The sequence below is a fragment of the Scyliorhinus canicula genome, chromosome 7 (genome assembly GCF_902713615.1).
Source record: "Scyliorhinus canicula chromosome 7, sScyCan1.1, whole genome shotgun sequence".
In the NCBI taxonomy this organism is placed as follows: Eukaryota; Metazoa; Chordata; class Chondrichthyes; order Carcharhiniformes; family Scyliorhinidae; genus Scyliorhinus; species Scyliorhinus canicula.
In genome coordinates, this window is record NC_052152.1 from 93,615,365 (window position 1) to 93,640,949 (window position 25,585).

The 25,585-nt window shown below is 44.1% G+C and overlaps 1 protein-coding gene across 4 annotated transcripts in view; it reads right to left on the bottom strand.

Moving 5' to 3' along the window:
* Window positions 1-25,585, bottom strand: part of gpm6bb (glycoprotein M6Bb) — a 224,736-nt gene that overhangs the window by 70,314 nt on the left and 128,837 nt on the right. The window contains exon 1 of one of the 4 annotated variants that reach the window (XM_038802472.1): window positions 21,155-21,378. The exons of 2 other annotated variants lie outside the window; for them this stretch is intronic. In XM_038802472.1, the coding sequence (XP_038658400.1) occupies window positions 21,155-21,218 (64 nt within the window). In that variant the 5' untranslated portion in view covers window positions 21,219-21,378. Of the gene's footprint in view, window positions 1-21,154; window positions 21,379-25,585 lie in introns of those variants that run through there. One more of the 4 variants, XM_038802476.1, reaches the window with a different exon arrangement.

Sequence of the window (25,585 nt, forward strand, 5' to 3'; positions counted from 1 at the left end):
TTTGATTCCTGGCTTGGGTCACTGTGCGGAGTCTGCACGTTCTCCCCGTGTCTGCGTGGGTTTCCTCTGGGTGCTACAATTTGCTCCCACAATCCAAAGATGTGCAGGTTAGGTGGATTGGCCATGCTAAATTGCCCTTAGTGTCCAAAAAGGTTAGGTATAGTTATGGGGATAGGATAGGAGTGTAAGTATGGTGCTCTTTCAAGGGCTGGTGCAACCTCGATGGGCCGAATGGCCTCCTTTTGCACTGCAAATTCTATGATTCTATGGAAATAGGAGTTGGTTGATGATTAAACCTCTGAAGCATGGGTGGCTTTCAATTTAATGATACAAAATTATCACAAGTAACTAACCTGGACACTAATTGCAATCAGCAGGGTTAGCAATGATATTTGCTTCTTTGTAACAGAGAAACCTGACTAGGTTTGTATTTCAACAATGTTCATGGTTTAGTAATCAGACACATCATGGACAAATTAGAGAGATACATGAAGCCGAATGGTGTGCAAAGCTCAATCATGATAACTAGGTTATTCAATATTATGGTTTAGTAAGCATGCATAACACATGCGACATCCAATTAACAAAGAACAAAGAAAAGTACAACACAGGAACAGGTCCTTTGGCCCTCCAAGCTTGTACCAAACATGATGCCCTAATTTAAAAAAATCTTCTGCCCTTACTCGATCCGTATCCCTCTACTTCCTCCATATTCATGCACCCATCCAGATGTCTCTTAAATGTAGCTAATTTGCCTGCTTCCACCAGCGCATTCCAGGCACCCACCACTCTGTGTGAAAAACTTACCCCGCACATCTCCCTTAAACTTCCTCCTCTCACCTTGAACCTGTGCCCCTTGTAACTGACACTTCCACCCTTGCAAAAAGCCTGACTATCCACCCTATCTATGCCTCTCATGATTTTGTAGACCTCTATCAGGACTCCACTCAGCCTCTGTCTTTCCAGTGAAAACAATCCTAGTTTATTCAATGTCTCCTCATAGCCAACACCCTCGAGACCAGGCAACATCCTAGTGAACCTTCATTGCACTCTCTCCAAAGCTTCCATGTCCTCCTGATAATGTGGTGACCAGAACTGCACGCAATACTCCAAATGGGGCCGAACCAAGGTTTTATATAGCTGCAACATGATTTTCCAATTCTTGTACTCAATGCCCCAGCTGGTGAAGGCAATTATGCCATATGCCTTCTTAATCACCTTGGCCATCTGTGTTTCAACTTTTAAGGAACTGTGGATCTGCACGCCCAGAATTGTATAAGGTGTTAGTGAGGCCACACCTGGAGTATTGTGTTCAGTTTTGGTCTCCTTACTTGAGAAAGGACATACTGGCACTGGAGGGTGTGCAGAGGAGATTCACTAGGTTAATCTCAGAGCTGAAGGGGTTGGATTATGAGGAGAGGTTGAGTAGACTGGGACTGTACTCGTTGGAATTTTGAAGGATGAGGGGGGATCTTATAGAAACATTTAAAATTATGAAGGGAATAGATAGGATAGATGCGGGCAGGTTGTTTCCACTGGCGGGTGAAAGCAGAACTAGGGGACATAGCCTCAAAATAAGGGGAAGTAGATTTAGGACTGAGTTTAAGAGGAACTTCTTCACCCAAAGGCTTGTGAATCTATGGAATTCCTTGCCCAGTGAAGCAGTTGAGGCTCCTTCATTACATGTTTTTAAGGTAAAGATCGATAGTTTTTTGAAGGATAAAGGGATTAAGGGTTATGGTGTTCGGGCCGGAAAGTGGAGCTGAGTCCATAAAAGATCAGCCATGATCTCATTGAATGGCGGAGCAGGCTCGAGGGGCCAGATGGCCTACTCCTGCTCCTAGTTCTTATGTTCTTATGATCCCTCTGTATATTAATGCTCCTAAGGGTCCTACCATTTACAATATAATGCATACTTAGATTTGACCCTTCAAATTGCATCCCCTTGCATTTGTCGAGATTAAACTCCACCTGCCATTTCTGTGCCCAAGTCTCCAATGTATCTATATCCTGTGGTATCCTCTGGCAATCCTCGGCACTATCAGTGACTCCGCCAATCTTCGTGTCACCCGCAAACTTACTAATCCGACTACCCATATTTTCTTCCAAACCATTCATATATACAACAAACGAGTGGCAACTTTCAAAGATCTATGAACATAGACCCCAAGATCTCTCTGCTCCTCTACATTACCAAGAACCCTACTGTTAACCCTGTATTCTGCATTCATATTTGTCCTTCCAAAATGGACAACCTCACACTTGTCAGGGTTAAACTCCATCTGCCACTTCTCAGCCCAGCTCTGCATCCTATCTATGTCTCTTTGAAGCCGACAACAGCCCTCCTCACTACCCACAACTCCACCAATCTTCGTATCATATGCAAATTTACTGACCCACCCTTCAACTCCCTCACCCAAGTCATTAATGAAAATCACAAACAGCAGAGGATCCAGAACTGATCCCTGCGGTACGCCACTGGTAACTGGGCTCCAGGCTGAATATTTGCCATCCACCACCACTCTCTGTCTTCTATCGGTTAGCCAGTTCGTTATCCAACTGGCCAAATTTCCCACTATCCCATGCCTCCTTATTTTCTGCATAAGCCTACCATGGGGAACCTTATCAAATGCCTTACTAAAATCCATGTACACCACATCCACTGCTTTACCTTCATCCACATGCTTGGTCACCTCCTCAAAGAAGTTAATAAGACTTGTACGGCAAGACCTACCCCTCACAAATCCGTGCTGACTATCCCTAATCAAGCAGTGTCTTTCCAGATGCTCAGAAATCCTATCCCTCAGTACCCTTTCCATTACTTTGCCTACCACCGAAGTAAGACTAACTGGTCTGTAATTCCTAGGGTTATCCCTATTCCCTTTTTTGAACAGGGGCACGACGGTCGCCACTCTCCAATCCTCTGGTACCACCCCTGTTGACAGCGAGGATGAAAAGATCATTGCCAACGGCTCTGCAATTTCATTTCTTGCTTCCCATAGAATCCTTGGATATATCCTGTCAGGCCCGGGGGACTTGTCTATCCTCAAGTTTTTCAAAACGCCCAACACATCTTCCTTCCTAACAAGTATCTCCTCGGGCTTATCAGTCTGCTTCACGCTGTCCTCTCCAACAATATGGCCCCTCTCGTTTGTAAATACTGAAGAAAAATACTTGTTCAAGACCTCTCCTATCTCTTCAGACTCAATTTTATCTGCACTTGCCAGTTTCTAGGATTAATATTTTTATATTCTGCACTGGAATAAGTTTAATACATTAAACCACTCAGCTTTCAATATTCTTACACATGATTCTGCTTTTATTTGTTACAGAGGAGGCAGAAAGTCAGCGCCATATATAGCATCACATCATCAGACGTAGACCCAATTCCATCATCTGGCAGATGCACAGTGGGCTGAATTTTCAAGATGTGAAGGCGGGTGAGGCCGCAATTTCCTGCTGCTGACCACATCACAGGCCGGTTGCCATGGTTGTGCCTCAGAGCTATTTTGAAGGATGCTGCATTCAGTGTGGAGGTGCGGGTTGATGTTGGAGGTGATGGCTATCTGCCCAGCAGTAACAGGTGGCCAACTAAATTGCCCATCAAGAGCACTTATCAGAGGCCATCTGCAATACCTGCTTCCATTGAGGCCAAAGCCCAGCCAATGGATGGAGGTGGCTTCCCTCATTTAACTTAAACCCCACCTGGTAGCTGGGGCAACATTTATTTCTTATTCTTAAGGCTTGTTCCCCAAAGTACACTCGGAGGGTCTATCTCAGTGGGACTGCCAATCATCCGGTGCTGGATGGCTGCGTCTTGGCCCTCTAGACTCAGGGGCCTGCCTACCACCCTTCACTCGACAGGGCTCCAAGGTAAAGCCACTTAATTGGCCAACATTCCATAATCTCCCTCCGAGTATCACCACTGACATTTATGGGTTTCTAATCTGGAACTGTAGGTAGTTTATTGAGGATTTCAGTCAATGTAGGCCTAGCAAAACTTGAATTGTTTGTCATCTGAATTCTGAGGTAAGATTGATTGCAGCTTTGAAAGTGCCCAGGAGTACCTCCTTGCTTATAATATGGTTTGTACATTTCCTGGGTTAGCTCTAGTTAGCATGTTAACAGCGCCGCTGTTCGCGCTGTAGCCACCTGAGTTGGCCACTTCCCAAGTTAAAATAGAGAAACACAAGGAACGCAGGGAAAATTGGACAATCCCAGAGAAACAAGCAGTTTGTAGACTTTTCCTGTGAATTTGGCCTGCAAAGAAAGCAGACAGCACTGAAACCAGCAGCCATGCATATTAATGAGCGATTCCCAGGCACAATAGTAACAATCAAAGGTGATCAAAGTAAAGCTAGACTCCTCGGCGCCAGCAGGAGTCCAAGACAAAAGAAGCAAACGGGCACCCAAGGACCGCCCAGCGATCGGGAAACAGCCCCAGTATTGGGGAATTCAAACTAATTGATTGGCATGGGATCCAATCGATTGGAAGTAAGCTCGGGGTCCGCCCAAAAGGGCGCGAAGCCCCTGAGGACTATAAAATAGAGCCCCCAAGGTCAGTTCGCTCTCTTAGCCGGCCCTCCCAGCAGAACATCTTAGCAGCTCTCGAAGAACTTGACCGTAAGGAGAGGCCTGGCCAACTGCTGCACCATCAAGTAAATGTCCAGTCAACGCACGCTACGAGATAGATGCTCCTGACCCCTTAGTCCGTACCAGCTGGAAGCCTGCAGACTCAGGATCGAGCAAGAGGCCATTGTTCCCTGACCCAGCGGGTTCCCTTATCCAGATAAATATTGGCCTGTTAGTGGTAGGAATAGCCTAGTCGTTTAGTATTGTATGCATGAGTAGCGATTAACTGTGTATTAATAAACGTGTTTTGATTTGAACCTTACTTGAACTTGAACCTCGTGGTGTTATCATAAGGATACCTGGCGACTCTAGAGCTACGTAATAAAACAGAGCCAATTGAGTGTAAAGCGCACTCACCAGAACGAGCAACAGCGCTTATGTGAGATAATTCACAATCAAGGATCAATGATGCTCGTCACTACTGCAGTTTTATGGAAATGGAATTTATCGTTTATTCCTCAGAGTTTCTATGCTTAGTATAGATTGTTGTGTGATAAGTATAGATCAGTTGTATTTATTTTTTGGGATTAAAGCTTTTTTCCTAACCTATAGTAATTATGTTAATTGTGACAGTAAAGAATGAGCAGGATTTTCACTCCAGGTGCTAATCTCACTGTCAAGATAAAATTCAACCTTCTTGTTCTTGAACCAGTTACAAATGGGAGTAGTTTCTCCCTATCTACTCTATCCAGCCCTCTCATGATTTTGAACATCCCCATCAAATCTCTTCTTCTTTCCTTGGAGAACAGCCCCAACCTCTCCAATCTATCCTCATAACTGAAGCTACTCATCCCTGGAGCCATTCTTGTAAACCTCTTCTGCACTCTCTCTAATGCATTCACATCTTCCTATAGTGCAGCACCCAGAACTGTATATAATTTTCCAATTAAGGTCAAACTAGTATATTGTGTAAGTTTAGCATAACCTCCCTGCTCTTGTACTCTATGCTCCTATTAATAAAGTCCAGAATACCACAATCTTTATTAACTGCTCTCTCCACCTGTCCTGCCACCTTCAATGGACTATGCATATACATGCATATATGCATATATACATATACAATATTACCCCTTACTTCATATTGGGGCTGGTTTAGCACACTGGGCTAAATAGCTGACCTTTAAAGCAGACCAAGGCAGGCCAGCAGTGCGATTCAATTCCCATAACAGCCTCCCCGAACAGGTGGTGGAATGTGGCAACTGAGGGCTTTTCACAGTAACTTCATTTGAAGTCTACTTGTGACAATAAATTATTTTCATTTTCATTTCATGTTGTCTGTCCATATTCTTCCTACCAAAATGCATCACTTCACACATCTCAGCATTGAACTTTATCTGCCACTCATCTGCCCACTCCACTAAAATGTCTATGTCCTTTTGCAGTTTTACACTGCCTCTTCATAGCTTGCAATGCTTCCAAGTTTTATGTCATCTGCAAGCCTTGAAATTGTGCCCAGCATGCCAAGATCAAGATCATTAATATATAACTTCCATGCTTCACCTTTGACTTTGGCAGCATCTAGGCCTATGTACCGTAGATGGGAGGAAAGTAGTGCTGGTCTACTCTGCTCTCCTTGCACAGTATGGTTAGAATCCCCAGTCTCTCTCTGCACAGGGAGAGGTACATTAGGGCGAAGCTAACATGTTCTGAAGGCTTGCCAGGAGGGAAAGGAGGAGAACAATCAGCAATAGCTTGAGAGTAGGCAACTAATCTGTCTTCTTGCAAACAGAAGTGTGAAGACTAGGCAAATGTAAAGGATGAGCGAATAAATTTATTAAAATAAGTCACTGGACTGACAAGAAATAAAGATGCAGCAATCATTCAGCCATGAAATAATTAAGCTGTATAAGCTCACCAAGAGTCAGGCTTCAAAAGTCCGAACAATCAGCTTGTTGCTACTCTCTGAGGCCCATGTGTCAGTTATTGTGACATGGTCATGCAATAAGCAAAGTGCACAGTGAGATCCAGGGATCTTTACAACAATTAAACCATACTCCACATCAGGAATAATGTTTAAAATAACCGTACCAACAGAGCATGTGCCCTTTCAAAGAAATAACAGGATAAATCCTTGCAAATAACTCTGATGGCTCATCATTCCAATGCAGCACCTACAAATTACTACTGAATTGAAAAATGTTTGAAAATGTCAGTATGGTTTAAGGCTCTTTATTCCACAGAATGAAATACGTAGAAAATCTCTGCCCCTGCCGACCCTCAAGTCCAGCAGCTTCCCAACTGATTTCTTCCAGTACCCAGAATATTTGCAAAACAAAATAAATACTGCAGATGCTGGAAACCTGTAATAAAAACAGAAAACACGGTAAAGACTCAGCAGGTCAGTCCACATCTGTGCAGAGGGAAATGAGGATTCCACTGAAAGGTTATCAACCTGCAAAGTTATCTCTGTTTTTCTCTCTCCACAGATGCTGCCAGACCTGCTGAGCATTTCCAGCACTTTCTGTTGTTATCCCAAAACGCAGTAGGTTAGACTGTAGCCTCAAAGCGGCATGTCCAAACTGAAACAGTTTCTCCAACTAGTCTACTCCTCATAATTTCAACCAAGTTGTGCGGTTAAAGGTAACGGGCAAGATTCTTTGGTCTCCCCGCTTGTTTCCCGGCGGCAGGAGGCAGCCTGCCGTTGCCAGGTGGTGGGATCTTCTGGTCCTGCCGCTATCAATGGGATTTCCCATTGGATCCACCCCACACCGCCAGGAAGACCATGGCAGGGGTGTGCCATCGGTGGGACCATTTCTTCAGCTGTCAAATGAAAATTATTCTTACTGTGCACATTTGCTCGGTTGCTTTTCAGTGGCAACAACTGTTTGATTTCCTTATTTCCAACCAGCCAATTGTCTCCCTTGTAAACTATGATTACTCCTGTCAGATTATCAAAACGTTACATCATTCAATAAACTGTGGCACCCAAATTAACACGAGTGCTGAACCTATGATTAGGAAATGCACTTCAAATTTTCTTGCAATACCTTTGTCTGTGTTTCAATTTTAACGGGGAAGGGCGGGGCATCAATTTTAGCAGGGTGGCACAGTGGTCAGCAGTGCTGCCTTACAGCGTCAGGGACCTGGATTCAATTCCAGCCTGGGGTGACTGCCTGTGTGGAGTTTGCACTTTCTCCCTGCATCTGCGTGGGTTTCCTCCGGATGCTCCGGTTTCCTCCCGCAGTCCACAGATGTGCAGGTTAGGTGGATTGGCCATGCTAAATTGTCTCTTAGTGTCCAAAAGGTTGAGTGGAGTTACAGGGATAGGGCAGGGGAATGGGCCTGGGTAGAGGGTCGGTGCAGACTTGATGGGCCGAATGGCCTCCTTCTGCACTGTAGGGATTATATGGACAGATTAATACTCAATTCTTTTCAATTCACTTTCCTTGCAAATATTTCCTATTCATAGGTTCAGCGCTCGTGCAATTTGGGTACCACAGTTTTCTAAATGTGTAATGCTTTAATCATTTGACAGGAGTAATGGTCTTTGAAGAATCATAGTTTGCAAGGGAGACATTCTGTTGGTTTCTCATGCAATAATCTGTGCATTTACTTTGTTAATGGTGCTATATAAATACAGGCTATTGTTTAATTCTAGCATGACTTCATGTGAATAGTTATAATCTTCTTCGATGTGTAATGTCACTGGAGATGGACAATGGAGATTGCGAACTGAATATTGTGGGTTTTTAAGGAACCAGTAACAGAACTACGGGCAATGAGTAGGGGTGTGTAACTACTGATCTTGCTTTTTCAATGAGCCTCCTTAATTCAGCCACCCCGTGAACTGGATTTTATCAGCCATTTTGGTCGATCACATATCCTTGGATATGACAATCCTTTCCTAAGCTTCTGTTTACTGTAAATATCAAACCTTAACTCAGACATTGGCTCTTCTAGTCCCCATTGAACAATTCAGCTTTAGATGATAGACAGTATAATCGGTTCCAGATGCCACTATAATCGTCTATGAACACTAAACCTTTCTGGGGGAGGGAGGCTAGAGTGAAGGATTATATCCCAGACATAATCAAAGCTGACTTCTAATTTAAAAGGTTTATTTACTTGCAAACTAAGAATCCCACCATAAGGGAATCAAGCAATTGTTTCCACTGAAGAGCAACCTAGCAAATGTGTGCAGTAAGAATGACCTTCGTTTAAACAGCATCCGTATAAATGAACAACAATCCCTAAGCTGCTGTCTGGAAATTTTCACAGGCCTGAATAAAAGGGTCAACATCTGGATAGAGGTGACTGGCAACCATGTTACAATTTGTTCCAAGTGCTCTTTATTCAGCTGTGCTTGTCAAAACTGTCTTTATGCAAATTAAATAAATCCTGAATGTTTCCCGAGAAGCAATAAAGCATACACTTAAGATTTACTGAAAGAGGCGAGGAAACGTGGACACTTGGTGTGTACACTTGTGCAACTATTCACCTCCAAAAATCACGAGCATTATCGAAAGTAATTATAATAATTATAATTATCAGTGACCAGTAAACTGATGTCATCCAGCCGAACAGAGTCATGACCTGATTACTCAAAGATTCTTCAACTGAAGACTGCTGACATGTATACTTAAAACAACAGACACGCAGTTTGAATCTTTGGAACTGAATTCTGCAATTACTTTTGTCTACATTGCAATTTTAACATACTAATACTTGATTTTTCTCAATTCACTTTCCGTAACTTGTTCACATCACTGCTTAATATCCAACTGAACATAGAACATAGAACAGTACAGCACAGAACAGGCCCTTCGGCCCTCGATGTTGTGCCGAGCAATGATCACCCTACTCAAACCCACGTATCCACCATATACCCGTAACCCAACAACCCCCCCTCTAACCTTACTTTTTTAGGACACAACGGGCAATTTAGCATGGCCAATCCACCTAACCCGCACATCTTTGGACTGTGGGAGGAAACCGGAGCACCCGGAGGAAACCCACGCACACACGGGAAGGACGTGCAGACTCCGCACAGACAGTGACCCAGCCGGGAATCGAACCTGGGACCCTGGAGCTGTGAAGCATTTATGCTAAGTTATGGATCTAGAAATGACTGATTATTGCAAGAGAAAACTAGCCCATTATCTCCCTTGTGAACTATGATTCTTTGACGATCCTTACTTTCGTTAGATTATTAAAACATTACATCATCTCATAAACAGTAGCCCCCAAAATTGCACGTGTTGAACCTCTGAATAGGGTATATTTGTTAAGAAAATAAACCTAACATGCTGTGGCTAGTGCATAGCTCAGGTTGTAGACTTGCACACACAGTGCAAGATTCCTGCGACAAACTCCTTGGGGAATGTTCTCCTTAAATGTAGGGATATCGCTAGAGTCAGTGTTAAATATTAACACAAGCACCATTATGGGGTGATTATAGCCAGCTGCTTTCTGGGCAAGTAGAGGGATGCTGTTACTGGAAAATAAAATGGTGTCTCTTTCTCACAGAATGCGTCCTGAGGGAAACTAATTTTCATGCAAGAAGTGTGTGAAAAGAATGTGAAATATTACAGCAAAACTTGCATATTTTACCAACTTTACTTGAAACCGTTCAATTAAAAAGAAACATCTGCAAATAAGGTGCCTATATTTGTAGAGTATTCAAACACTCCTAGTCAGCTCAAAGAGGTGCAAAAGAAATCATTAGCAGTTATTCACCTAAAGTTATCCACTTGCCTTGGTTAAATCATCAAAAATTTCAAAGAAATTTCAAGAATGCAACTTCCTAGTTAGATATGGGTGATTAGAGATGATGATACACATGGAAAGTCGAGAGCTAATGTCGGCTTCAGCTGAATCATGGTTACAGTCAGGAATGTACCTCAACCGCAGAGCACAGACAGAAACTGCTCCCACTGTAAAGTCTTCTAGTCTATCTTGAATATTACATTTGACTAATACTTCATGTAAGTATCTTTGTAACTGAAACTTGTCAGCTTCCAATGACACTTTTGCTCCCAAGTGGTGGTGCTGCACAATCTTTACTGGTATGGTGACGTACAACGTGACAGGTTTACATTGGCAATTTTAAAAATTCATTCATGGGATGTGGGTGCTGCTGGCTATGCCAGCATTTATTGCCCCTCCCTTATTGCCCTTGAGAAGGTGGTGGTGAGCTGCCTTCTTGAACTGCTGCAGGCCAAATTTTGCAGGAACACCCACAGTGCGAAATCTCTAGAGTTCAAGGATTTGACCCAGTGACAGTGAAGGAATGGCGATATATCTCTAAATGATGATGTTGGGTGGCTTTGAAGAGAATTGCAGATGATGGTGTTCCTATGTGCCTGCTACCATTGTCCTTCTAGATGGCAGCAGTCATGGGCTTGGAAGGTGCTTCGAAGGAGCATTGTTGAGTTGCTGTAGTGCATCTTGTGGATGGTACGCACTGCTGCTACTGAGTTATGGTGGTGGAGGGAGTGACTGTTGATGGGGCTGAATAGGGTGCCAGTCAAGCGGGTTGCTTTGTCCTGGATGATGTCAAGCTTTTTGAATGCTGTTGGAGCTGGGCTCATACAGGCAAGCGGAGAATATTCCATCATATTCCTGACTTGTGCTTTGTTGATGGTGAACCGGTTTTACTAGGGAGTCAGAGTGTGAGTTACTCTCCACAAAATTCCCAGCCTCTGTAGCCACAGTATTTGTATGGCTGGTCCAGTTCAGTTTCTGGTCAATGGTAACCCCCCCCCCCCCCCCCCCCCCAAGGATGTTGATAGTGGGGGTTTCAGTGATAGTAATGACATTGAATGTCAAGGGGAGTTGGTTAGTGATATAAAGTGTTATTATTTAGCATCTTCTTATTTAAATCCATTGCTGATGTCACCAGTAAGTGCTGTGATGTCATTAGTTATTGTTACCTCTGTATATTTGTATTTAACTGTCGTTAGTTCTAGTTCTGTTACTGTTATTTCAATGTTTAACTAGCTACTCCTGCTGTTGAGTCCAAACTGTATTTTAAACTTTGTTTTCTGTATTATCTTTATATAAGTTTAACTTTAAGATGAATCTGTTTTGACTTTTTGTGGTCAAGTTGCCACAGTTAGGATTCTCTAGTTGGAGATGGTCATTACCTGGCACTTGTGTGGTGTGAATGTTACTGAATGTTGCCACTGTAAATAATGGACATAGGATTTTATAATGAAAACCAGATGTCAGGAAGCACAGATAAAGCCTTTTAATACATTAAATATAGATGTCACTTCGATAGAAAAGAACACATCCTTATCAGGTTTCTCACAGATTTATATCACTCGGGCCTGGATTTTCCAGCCTCTGCACAGCATGCTTTCCAGTGGTGGAGGCGGCTCATTATTGGCTGCCGGTAGCATCTTCTGATCCCGCCAAAGTAAATGGCAATTTGCGTTGCACACTGCCTAGGAACCCGTCATGCCGGGGTGGTGCGGTGTGGGGGGCAGTACAGGGTACACTGCATCCAATTTCCTTTTAAAAAAAATAAATTTCGAGTACCCAATTCATTTTTTCAAATTATGGGGCAATTTAGCGCAGCCATTCCACCTACCCTGCACATCTTTGGGTTGTGGGGGTGAAACCCACGCAACCACGGGGAGAATGTGCAAACTCCACACGGACAGTAACCCAGCGCCGAGATCGAACCTGGGACCTCGGCGCCATGAGGCAGCATTAACCACTATGCCACCGTGCTGCCCTCACTGCATCTAATTTCCATAGATTACATATGTACATGTGTGTAAAATGCACTCACAGCAGCACTCACACATACATAATACATGATTTTGAGACAAATTACACTTTCTTACTCTGTTTAGCTCACTGGCTTTTAAAGCAGACCAAGCAGGCCAGCAGCACGGTTCGATTCCCATACCAGTTTCCCCAGACAGGCGCCGGAATATGGCAACTAGGGGCTTTTCACAGTAACTTCATTGAAGCCTACTCGTGACAATAAAGCGATTTTCATTTTTCATTTAAATAGTTAAATTCATTCCCATACAAATATGACATAGGGGCTAATTGCATCCATATTTGAGTATCATGAAGTTAACCATTTATTCAAATCACTGTACATTTCTGTGATATCCACATTCCATGAATGAATATTACAGAAATGCCAATCTCATCAGTTACTCTCTGTTAATTGAGCTGATTAATAAAATGAGAATTCATACAGCAAGTTAATCATTTCTGATAACAGAAACTCATATTTTCATGCAGTCGCTTGTCTGGCGAGTATTGTGTCCAAGTAGCTTAAAGTACCTGTAAATGCTGCTGGGATCGGTCAAACAAGCAGCCTCTCCTTCATCGATTTGTCTTCATGTGTTTTTTTATTCAACCGGTAGAACTCTGAGACAGAAGAGTCAAGACCCGCTCCAGAGACTTGAGCACATAATCTAAACTGGCACCTCAATGGCACTGAGAGAGTGCTGCACTATCAGAGTGCTTTTTGTCAAGGTGAGGCATTAAACCGAGTCCTTATCAATTTTCTCAACTAGACAGAAAAGCTCCCGTGGCCCCACTCAAAGAGTAAGGGTGGTTCTCCAACATCCTGGACAATATTTATCCTTCAGCTCACACCCTAAACACATGGGGCGTGATCCAATGGCCGTGCTGTGCCGGAAAAGCAGCTCATCGTAGCGCAGCATGGCCAATGAATGGCGGGACACCCAGCTCCCAGGATCTACCCAGCTCTCCATGCCTCATGAGATCCAACGCAATCTCGTGAGCCGTTGCGCTGTAAATCCCGCCCATTATGGCGGGGCCACTTTATGGCAAATCTGTATATTAGAGCGAGGCAGTAAGTCTCACTCGAATGTGCAGATTCCCTAGGTACCTGAAGCTTTAGAATTTATCCCCTTTGCCTCAGAGACGTCGGGTGAGCGCTGTTCAACACTGGTCCTCACAAACAGGGACCAGACAGAACGGTACTGGTGGGGGCCTCCCAGGGGATTGGAGGCCCCCAGCTGCATGCCCTTTGAGCATGGTAGTGCACTGGCACTGCTGGCACCACCTAGGCACCTTGGCAGTGCCAACATGGCACCCTGACAGGGCCACTTGGGTTCCAACCTGGCACTGTCAGCTGACATGGGCACTGTCAAGGTGCCAGGTTGGCACTTCAAGGTGCCAAGATGGCATTTTCTGCACGTGAGCAATCGAGCCTGGGGTACCCGGCTTGGGTGTTGGGGGTGCGAGGACCATCCTATAGTGTGTTCAGGCGGGGTGGGGGTTTTGGCGTCCCGATCTCTCACTACACTTCGGAGATCCGGTAAGCAGAGCTCCTCACTGTGCAAAATGGAGCAATGTGTGGCCTCGGCCACACAGTCCCTGTTCAGGCCCCTTATACAACGCGAGTTGCATTGAATAGCCATGTGTTTCTCGACACTGCGAGCGCCGGGAAGCACGCGGCTAAACACGCTCCCTTGTGGACTTTGTAGCCTTTTGGGAGAATCGTGCCCATGAAATGAAATGAAATGAAAAGAAAATCGCTTATTGTCACAAGTAGGCTTCAAATGAAGTTACTGTTAAAAGCTCTAGTCGCCACATTCCGGCGCCTGTTCGGGGAGGCTGGTACAGAAATTGAACCGTGCTGCTGGCCTGCCTTGGCCTGCTTTAAAAGCCAGCTCTTTAGCCCTGTGCTAAATCAGTCCCTGTCTGATCATTTCAAATGATCTGGTCATTTATTTAATTGCTGATTGTGAGACCATATTTATGCAATTGGCACATTTCCTATATTATTAAATATGGTTAATTATTGTGATATCGAAGTGTGTCATTGGTTCGAAAGCACTTTGGGACAGCTAAAGATTATAAAAGATGCTGTGAACTGCAAGCTCTTTCTTTCTAACACCTTAAAGTATCTTACATGATCTTCAAAAAGCATAAAGTGCTCAATAATTATTACCTTAACTACATGAGCTCTCACAGGGTTAACATGTTTAATTGGAAAGATCATGTTCAACTGAATCATATCTGCTAACATAGTGTTTGCCCAATGTACTTCCCATATGGATGGAGGAAGAGGACAGCTTCACCGTTTGGATTGTCCCACAAACTGTCTGTAACTCTCTGAATTCCCCACCATCACCCAACCTGGAGAAGACATTGTCCGCCCACCCTGCCTGTGTTCAATCTGACGTATGCATTGGATCTTAATGGCCCCTGCTGAATGGACATTATGTTCACACTGGATTCATTCAAAGCCCAATAACTACATGGGTACCTTTCAACCAGAGGTGGCATCGATAACCTGAGCCAAGGCTGGAACTAATTAGAGAGATGGAAAGGAGAAAAAGAAAACTCACAAATGCTACAAAATCTAAATTGAATGCAGACGGTTCTGGAAAGGCACAGCGGTATGAACACAGCTGAAATCCTCATCATTCCTCCTCCCTCACTTGCTGTTTCACCAGAATTTTGTTTTTGTTTCAATGTTGGTATAAATAAATTGGCAAGACTCACACAACATTTTCAGCGGCAACCTCCAGTTACCGTGAAAGATGTCAAAATGTTTTCATTTCAAATGAGACCTTATCTGTAGAATTTTGAAGAAAAACCGATGCAATCTGGAACTTCAAATAGATTCACATTTCATACGTTAAGGAAGTCATCTTATTTAACCTTGTGAGCTCACAAAAGATGGTACTGTGGCTGAGTGGGTGTTTCCATATGGTTTTTTAAAAAAAATGTTATGAAGCCAGCAGTGGATCTGAGTCTGCCCACGTCTATCTGACCCATTTGAATCTGTGCCTGACAATGTTCATTTTCCCATCCTGTCTGCACTTGTGGCCACAAGGAGATCAAGCAGGATTGTGCCTTACCGCCACGCTGCATCATTTTGGGAAACTGCACTGGTTTTCTGGACTACGATCCTTTTCAGAAGGTGGTTCACCTCATCTACCAGCCATGTACATCTTGGCTCGCATTTTTCTGCAGGCTCGGGGAGACCTGACCTGTGGACCTCTCCGCCTTCCAAAATATATTTTGCATGGGGTTTTTGTCTTTCCACACAGGGTTGGCGTTCACAGTCCAGTTTGCCAGCCACAATGGCGTGCGGAATGAGGCGCGGATGCAGAATGGGCAGTTCTTGGGAGACAGCCGCCTACTGCCTGGCTCCCAACATAGCTTAAAGGCCCCTTAAACACACCTCACCCCCTCACATCACCCCCCCCCCCCCCCCCCCCCCGCCACGATCCCCAAGCCACATGGACGTCTGAGGGGACATAGAGAGGGTATATGGGATGGCATGGGGATCTGAGGGGCATAGATTCCTCTTAGATTACCCATGCCAATCTATGCCCCCTTTATGCTCCTCAGATTCCCCTTGCTCCCTCCATGTGCTCTCAAATACCCAATGCCACCCAATACCCCCTTCGGTCCTCCATGATCTCCTTATCCTGCACCAACTCACAATCCCTCAGATCTTTTATGCCACCTATGCCCCTCAGATCCCCATGCCATCCCATATACCCTCTCTATGTCCCCTCAGACGTCCATGCCCCGCCATCTATTTTCCATAGTCATTCACACAGAACCCACTATACGCAGTGTTCAGGTGCCATGCAAAGCAAAGGGATTTATTCTAAATGCAATTGAAAAAATAAACCTAATAAAGCTATCATTCAAACATATGCCATTGATAATATCAAAGAAAACTTCTCCATTGACAAAGTTAATCCTTTAAATTACCATTAGGTTATGTAAACAACAGTAATTTACTCTGAAACCACATCAAAGCAAAGTTTTCTTTTAAAACTTCATAAAACTGTCAGTCATTCCCCTGAACAGCTGTGTCAACAGACTAACAGCTTTTGGAACTCAGCCACAAATTGATAATGACCACAACTATCAAAACATAGGTTTCTCCACTCCAAAGGATGAAATTGAAAGAACTGATGCTGTCTTCTGCATTTTAAAGCAGATTATCTGCCGATCAAAGGAGGGGAGCGAGCTCTTGGATCTTTTTTTATCTTTTCAAAATCAGGGAATTAAATTTTTTTCACAGTCAAGAGGATTTTCTAAATACGTTCCCCACATTTCTGGATGCAGGATTGCACTATCTCCAGAGGGGAAAGTTCTGTAATGCATGGCAACACTTACACATTAGGGGTTAATGAATTGGTCAACTTACCTTTGCAGAACAGGGGGTACAATCTTTTCCTTTAACCACAAATTTGGAGCCATTTGATGAATCACTGCATTAAAACACATCTATATTATGTCATCTAATAATGACATTTAACAGTGTCAAAACACTTGTGTTTCAGAATGTTTTCAACGCCTTAGCAGGCTTCTTCAAGGCAGTGCATCGTTTAAAGACTTCCAAAACCATATCAGCACACATAAATAGTGCTTGGGAGGAAATACAATTAAAACATAATGGGGACCCTGACCTCAGGCCTGTGCATTTAGCACCCAAGGCCTCCCCGGCCAGCGAGAAAGGCACATATAAATGGCATGGGGTAGGGAAGGTTGAGGAAATGTTTCTAATTAAAAGAAACAAAGTTCAGTGATTCATGACCCGATTCGCACCTCCACTTTGTGACAAAAATATGTTCTCCATGACTGAAATCTCTGAAAACTTTATTTCTAGTGACCAACTAATCCGAATAATGTGCTATCTCACCTAAGCCTTTCAACACTGCCTGCTAACACAAACAACTGGGTGCCACACTTAGAAAAAAGAGATGAATAAAATGCCTTCTGGCTTAGGGAGCATGGTTTGAAGCTTCTGATCTTGATCCTACTTTGTGGTTAAAGGAAAAGATTGTAATTTGGAAGAGCAATGGAATGCCACAAGTAAAATGCAGTTTGTGGCTTTAAATTCAGCTTGGCTTTGGCGTTGAACTCTGCAGTTAATTAATCTGTTTACCAGTAACAACCTAAGTTATAGTGCATTATCAGTTGCAAGCTGCGATCAAAGTGACTTTCATCTGCCTATTCTCCATGTTAGTTTTCGGGTAACCACAGCACCCCATAAGGTACCTGGGAAGGGTTCAGAGTGCCCATATTAGCTATCCTGCCATAAATCAAAATGGCACCCCTAAGTGCAGGCCCATCCCCTAGAGGTACTGTGAACAGGAGTAAGTAACAGGAATGAGCTCCCCTGCATCGTTTCCCTGGCCTCATTGGGCCTATATATATTGGAGCTATGGGCCAAGGTACACTCATTCAGAGTGAAATCACTTGGCAACATGAGGGTAGAAAGCTGGCACTGTGGATCCTCACCTTTCCTCTCTGTCGCATGTGGCAACTGAGCATTTCTCAGTGGCCTCAATGAGGACAAGACATTTTTACATGTTAAGAACATACTGATCTGGCACATGCTGCGAGATTTCAATTTCCAGAAAGCCTATGTTCATTGGTTTTTTTGAGTTGCACTTTGGAGCTTGAAAATAAGCACCATGAGTCTATCAGATTCTATGCAGCAACAACTTATATTCATACAGCACCGAAAACATAATAAAATATCTCAAGGTGCTTGTCATAAAAATCCATCTGGTACACTAATGTCCTTGAGGGAAGGAAATCTCTCATCCTTACCTGGTCTGACCTACATGTGACTCCAGATCCACAGCAATGTGGTTGGCTCTTAATTTCCCTCAGGGATGGGCAATAAATGCTGGCTCAGCCAACAACACCCACATCCCAGGAACATATTTAAAAAAAGGAGGATAATAAAACAAACTATGTCATTGAGCTACAGATCAAATTAGACCAAATAATCAAAAGCTTGGTCATAGAGTTGAGTTTTAGCAGGAGGAAAGCAAGTTGGGCAGGTGGATGCTGTAGGGAGGGAATTCCAATGCTTGGGACCCAGGAAAATGAAGGAAATAATGATGGAGTGATTGTAATTAGGAATGCACGAGAGGCCAGCATTCGAGAACATATATTTTCATGGATCCTGGAAGACTCTACCAATCTTTAAAAATGGTTGGTGTAACCCAGATGCAGAATTTCTCCCCTCCCTCGATTTTTGACAAATCCATTTTTTGTCAGCACGGGGAAGAAGACACAGGAAGGAAACCTGAATTCAGCAGGGAAAATTCAAATTGGTGCTGAGTTCAGATAGACCCCATTTTAGTTGTTGCAAGGGCCTTAACCCACAGTGTGGAAATAACAAATCGATGGTGTAGACTTAAAGGTTCTTGAAGAGCAGGTAATCGTCGTGATCTGAAGTATTAAACCCCATGCACTTTGAAGTTTATAAAAAATGGTAGGGCAGCACAGTGGCACAGTGGTTAGCACTGCTGCCTCATGCGCCGAGATCCCAGGTTCGATCCTGGCTCTGTGCCACTGTCCGTGTGGAGTTTACACATTCTCCCCGTGTTTGCGTTCATGGTTCAATAGTTTAATGAGGATGTCTGTTTGTTATGAGATCTGAATTGAAGGTTGCTTGTTTTTTGAAGACTAAGCACTTGAACAGATTTAATGCTTTGATTAGATTTTGTAAATGGGTGTTTTTCACTCTCGAGTGTGTAAGACTGAGTGCTGTATTAAACTTATAAGTTTTTTCATCTCCATATGGCTCCCGAGGCCTTCCCATTCTGGATACTGGGTGAGTTGCTATAGAGGTTGTAAAGGGGTATGAGGGAGCATGGTGTGTGCGGGGGCCCGAGTTGCCACTGAATGGGCATGGAAGTTTTGAGGGGACATGGCAGGTGGGTGAGGGGCATGCGTTGGTATGGAAAGTATGAGAGGCAATGGGGGGGGTAGGTATTAGGCTGAGGCAGTGTGAGGATGAGTGAGCTTAACGGCCTCCGAAACAACTGGGACACAGTTACAGAGAACTGAGGTGGGCCTCGCAATCAGCCCTCCTTGGCAGCAACGTACACTCAGCGGACCTGCACCATTCTGCATCCACAAATCGCTCCCCCCCATAAACAAGAATGGACCTTTTACTATGATGGGAAATTTTATTGCCTCAGTGGTCAAAATCCAGCTCCTGAAGTCAGGAAGTGAGCTCCTAATCCTAAACCTCTGGGTTAGAGCGAGCTAGGAACACCCCGACTAGGCACGGGATGGGCAAAAAATGGAGGAAGGTTCATAAAACTACTTTGGTGGTGGCCTGAAAATATTAATTCCGCCCACTGATCAGAAAATAACAGAGAGCACACAGCGATTGGCTAAAGTGAGGTTAAATATAGTGGACAAATGGTTCTAAGAAAACAAAAACAAAAGAAAACAAAAACCTTCCATCTACCCTTAGGTAATGTTATCATGAAGCATTTACAACCTGTCACAGGAGCTTTAGTGAACCTGATTTCTCTGCTTCAGGTGAACCACCTGATAGAACATAATAGATAGAACATACAGTGCAGAAGGAGGCCATTCAGCCCATCGAGTCTGCACCGACCCACTTAAGTCCTCACAACCACCCTATCCCCGTAACCCAATAACCCCTCCCAACCCTTTTGGACACTAAGGGCAATTTAGCGTGGCCAATCCACCTAACCTGCACATCTTTCGACTGTGGGAAGAAACCGAAGCACCCAGAGGAAACCCATGCAGACACGGGGAAAACGTGCAGACTCCGCACAGACAATGACCCAGCGGGGAATCGAACCTGGGACCCTGGTGCTGTGAAGCCACAGTGCTATCCACTTGTGCTACCGTGCCGCCCTTCATTATGCATCATTATGCTAAGTGTCCAAATCCACAGGAATGTGGAGAAGCAAATGAACATTACTTTCTATTTGCTTACTGCCACAACCCTTTAGATAATGGAATCTGAATAACATGCTGCATAATTCTCTGGAGGAGAGGCATGTTCATTTATATTGACCATAATGAATTGAATATGGAAATCTCAAGTATAACAAAGGTAGACCAAGACACCAAGGAGTATTTAGAACTGTAAGTAAGATGTAACAGCCCCTAACTGGTTGAGGGTTTTTTGCAGTATTTCAGGCAATTATACGGCACACTTGTACATAAACATCTGCTGCTTAATCTAGCAGGATAACTAGTTTTAAACCCACTGGCCCTGAATTACGCATTACTGTATAATAAATGAAAACAGCCAGTCTCTGCTAATATGCATTCTGATAATGATGAACACAGTCCTGACAACCTCCATTTGCAAAAGATTTATTCTGACAGTTGAATCCCATTACTGTCTGGTAATGCATTAAATCACTGATGGTAGCTTTCGGTGAGGGATGAAATATCAGACTAGATTTACTGTGCCTGATGAAATGTTGAATTTGGTCTCATCGATCACCTACAGCATCCCCATATTCCTGAATTGACTCTTGTTGTCCACCATGATGCCTATCGAACATGTGTCAGCAGTCAACACAAAAGGGACATCGATGGACACTTCTAACCAGTTGAATATAAAATAACATTAAAGCAATTATTTCATCTCTAAAAAAACGGAAACCATTGTGAAATGGCAGCACTAAAATTCAGAGCCAGCTGCAACACATAAGCAGTATTTAACAATCCAATTCTACCAAGATGTTTGAAACCTCTTCATACCGAAATGGTAACAGACCCATATGTTGCTCAGAGCTGAGCCCCTGTGGTACGGTACCTTTGCTCTCTTGGTTTGATTCGTTGCTTTCCCCGGGGGCTGTAGTTTCCAAGATTGGCTTCATTCTATACACAAAGACAAATTCAGGGACAACGCTTTCTGCTCTCTGGTGTCTCTTTGTTTTCTGTTCCTTTTCTTCTTCACCTCAAATTCACACGGGGGGAGTGACTGAGCTGCTATGTGGTGCTTTTGTAAAAAAACACTGTCCTTTCCAGAGATGCAGAGGTCTTGTCAGATCCGATTTTGCTCAAACTCACTGAAAATCCCTGCCAGCGACTGGTCACACATACGTCACCGAGGATTCCACTTATAAAACAGCTTTTCAGAATTAAAATGCGGCTCGAGTCCCTGCCCAATTACAGTTTAAAAGTACATTTTTTCATCCACTGCCTATCCTCTGAAACGATCTGAATAAAATGACAATGAATCGCATCACTGGAGGATGGATTGATTACATTGCAAGAGAGTTTGTGTGCTACAATGAAAGGGACCCCCTCCACTCGTAGCAATCTCCAAGCATACCCCCACCATGTGCTGTCTCAAAGGGGACCATTAAACTGTACTCTGCATTTTAATTTACTCCTTGTGTCTTTTGCTCCCTCCCACCCTATTCCCTTAACCTCAAGCACCACCCCACCCTCCGAATTTCCACCCAGACCACAACCATGATTATTACTATCTGCTGGATTTTGGTTGAAAAATCAACCATACCCGTCACTATTCATGAGGTTATTAAAATATATTTGCTCTAATCTGGCTCCAGAATAAATAAAATATCAGTTGTTCATGAATATGATGCTTTATTAGTTGGATATGAAGACCACAGATCATTGAAAATATATTCAGAGTTTGTAACACCAAAGATTCATAACTAAATTCCTCTCTATTTGCATTTAATACAATATCGGCAGGTCCCATTTGATTGTGATTCTGTTGAAAGTGGTGGTCCCCAGAGTGTACTGGAAATTTAACAGAAAGTACAAACAGACTTAACAGTATAGTCTCATGATAGATCAAGTAACCTGGCATCTCCCGTACTTGGATGCCTTCAGGTCCTGAAGAAGACCTACAATTAAAAATTTTTTTTTTTAAAGAATACACAATTATTTTTTTCCCAATTAAGGGGCAATTTTAGGATGACCAATCCACATACCCTGCACATCTTTGGGTGTGGTGGTGAAACCCACGCAGACACGGAAAAAATGTGCAAACGCCACATGGACAGTGACCCAGGGCCAGGATTTAAACCCGTGTCCTCAGTGCCATAGGCAGCAGTGCTAACCACTGTGCTATGTGCCACCCTGAAGACCTTTAGGATTGATTTTACAGCCTGCCCTGTGTGAGTCTCCATCGACTTCAATGGAAAGTAAAATCGAGTAGGATATAATAATAATAATAGCTTATTGTCACAAGTAGGCTTCAATGAAGTTACTGTGAAAAGCCCCTAGTCACGACATTCCGGCGCCTGTACAGGGAGGCCAGGTAGGGGAATTGAACCTGCGCTGCTGGCATTGTTCTGCATTGCAAGCCACCTATTTAGCCCACTATGCTAAACCAGCCCCTATATACAACAAGTGTATATGACAAGTATATATAAAACCATTTCCCAACTGAGTTAGGTTAAATTTGGACACCATGGGCGGAATTCTCCGCAACGGCCGATGCCGTCGTGAAACCCGGAGTGTTTCACGACGGCGTCGGAGGCCGCCCCTCACCCCCTATTCCCCCCCCCCCCCCCCCAGGGGGCTAGGAGCTGCGTTTCGTCAAACTCGGCCTCCGGGCCTTGACGCTGGCGTCAAGGCGGCGCGCCGATAATGACGTAGCCGGCGCCGCCTTAGTGACGTCAGCCGCACATGCGCAGGTTGGCCAGCTCCAACCCGCGCATGCGCGGTTGCCATCTTCCCCTCCGCTGCCCCGCAAGACGTGGCGGATTGATCTTGCAGGGCGGCGGAGGGGAAAGAGTGCGTCTCTTGGAGATGCCGGCCCGACGATCGCGGGCCAGTCCCCTCCCGAGCACGGCCGTGGTGCTCGATCCCCTCTCCACCCCCCACAGGCCCCAAACTCACCTTTCGCGCTATGTTCACGTTGGCAGCGACCAGGTGTGGTTGCCGCCAGCGTCAACAGGTCGGGAACGGCAGGCCGCTCGGCCCATCCGGGCCGAAGAATCGCGGGTCGCCATGAAAAACGGCAACCCGCGATTCTCCGAGCGGCATGTCGCAAAACGCAACACGCCATTTTGGGGGGGGGGGTGGGAGAATCACGGGGGGTGCCAGAGCGGCCCTCCCGCGATTTTCCCACCCGGCCTGGGGAGCGGAGAATCGCGCCCCATCCCTCCAACAGTCCCTACATTGTCCAATGATGATATTATTTATTAACACAGGATCCATTTCTATATATGCATCAATAAAACTCAGCACCACTTTCTATAGGTACAATAACCTCAGCACCAGTTTCTAGATATACAATGACCTCAGCACTGGTTTATATATGTACAATTACCCCCAACAGTTATTTCTAAAAGTATACTGACCTTAACACAATTTTTTATATGTACAATAACCCACCACCAGTGCAATATGTGCAATAACCCCTGCATTTATTTCTATATGTACAATGACCCCAGCACCGGTTTCTATATGTACAATGACCCCAGCACCGGTTTCTATATGTACAATGACCCCAGCATCAGTTTCTATATGTACAATGGCCCCAAAACCTATTTTTATATGTACAATGACCCCCCAACGCCAGTTTCTATATGCATAATGGCCCCAATGCCAGTTTCTATATGCACAATAATACCAAGATCAGTTTCCATATGCACAATGATCACAACACCTGGACATATATGGACATTAATCTCAACACTGGTTTCTATATGTAAAATGTCCCCAGCATCAGTTTCTATATGCACAATGACCCTGACATCGGTTTCTATATGTACAATGACCCCTACATCGATTTGTATATGTACAATAATCCCAGCACTGGTGTATATATGTATAATGACCCTAACACTGGTTTATATATGTCCAATGACTCGAGCATTGGCTTCTATACGTACAATGATTCCAACACCTATTTCTATATGTACAATTACCCCAGCATCAGTTTCTATATGTACAATGACCCCAGCATTGGTTTCTATATATACTCTGACCCCAACATTTGTTTCTACATGTATAACTATGAGGGAAGAAAGTATCAAAATCTACTCAAAACATTTCTACACTAATCATGTCTCTCCTGTATACTTATAAGGGCAATTTTCCAACTTTGTCTAGTCACTGAGTAAATTGATGAGTGTTCCTGTGTAACTGGCAAAATAATTGCTTAGATACATCCACATCAGAAGCATCACATAAAAGCATTATCCTCACATCTCTAAAACACTAGAAAGACCAAGATAAAGACTGGGCAATATTAGTTTGTACAAAAAAAGACCTTCAATCTTACTTTCCAAATCGATATGCACAGTAATACTCTTTCATGCATGCTGTGCTATCTGCAGTAACACACAGCAGTTGGAGAAAAATAGTTGTCGCCAGAGCTCACCCAACAAAGATATGTATTTATATAGTGCCTTTTACATGAGAAAGCATTCAAGGAGCATCAGAAGCACCCAACCAAATTTGACACCGAGCCATGTATGATGATATTAGAGCAGAGGTAGGTCAGAGGCAGGTTTTAAGGACTATTTTGAAGGAGGAAAAGGTGTTCAAGAGGTGGAGAGATGCAGGGAGCAAGTTCCAGCACTCAGCCTAAGCAGCTGTAGACATTGCCACGACTGGTGGAGATATTTAAATGGAAGTTGTGCAAGGGGCCAGAATTGGAGGAGCACGGCTATCTCAGAAGGTTGCGGGACCAGGGAAGATTATAATAATAATAATCTTTATTGTCACATGTAGGCTTACATTGCAATGAAGTTACTGTGAAAAGCCCCTAGTCGCCACATTCCGGCGCCTGTTTGGGTACACAGAGGGAGAATTCAGAGTGTCCAAATTACCTAACCTGCACATCTTTGGACTGTGGGAGGAAACTGGAGCACCCGGAGGAAACCCACGCAGACATGGGGAGAACGTGCAGACTCCACACAGTGACCCAGCTGGGAATCAAACCTCGGACCCTGGTGCTGTGAAGCCATAGTGCTAACCACTGTGCTACCGTGCTGCCCAAAGATTACAAAGTTACGCAGGGGAATAGCCATGTGGGATTGGAAAATAAGGCTGAGAATTTTAAAACCAAGGTGTTGCTCAATCAGTAGCTAACTTAGGTCCGTGAGTACAGTTAGTGGGGGTGCAAGTTAAAATACAGACAGACAGGTGTTTGCCTGAGCTCAAGGGGGTGAAATATGGGAGGGCGGCAAGGGTGTGTTGGAATAGTCAGATTTGGAGATTAAGGGGTGGATGAGGGTTTCAGCAGCTGATGAGC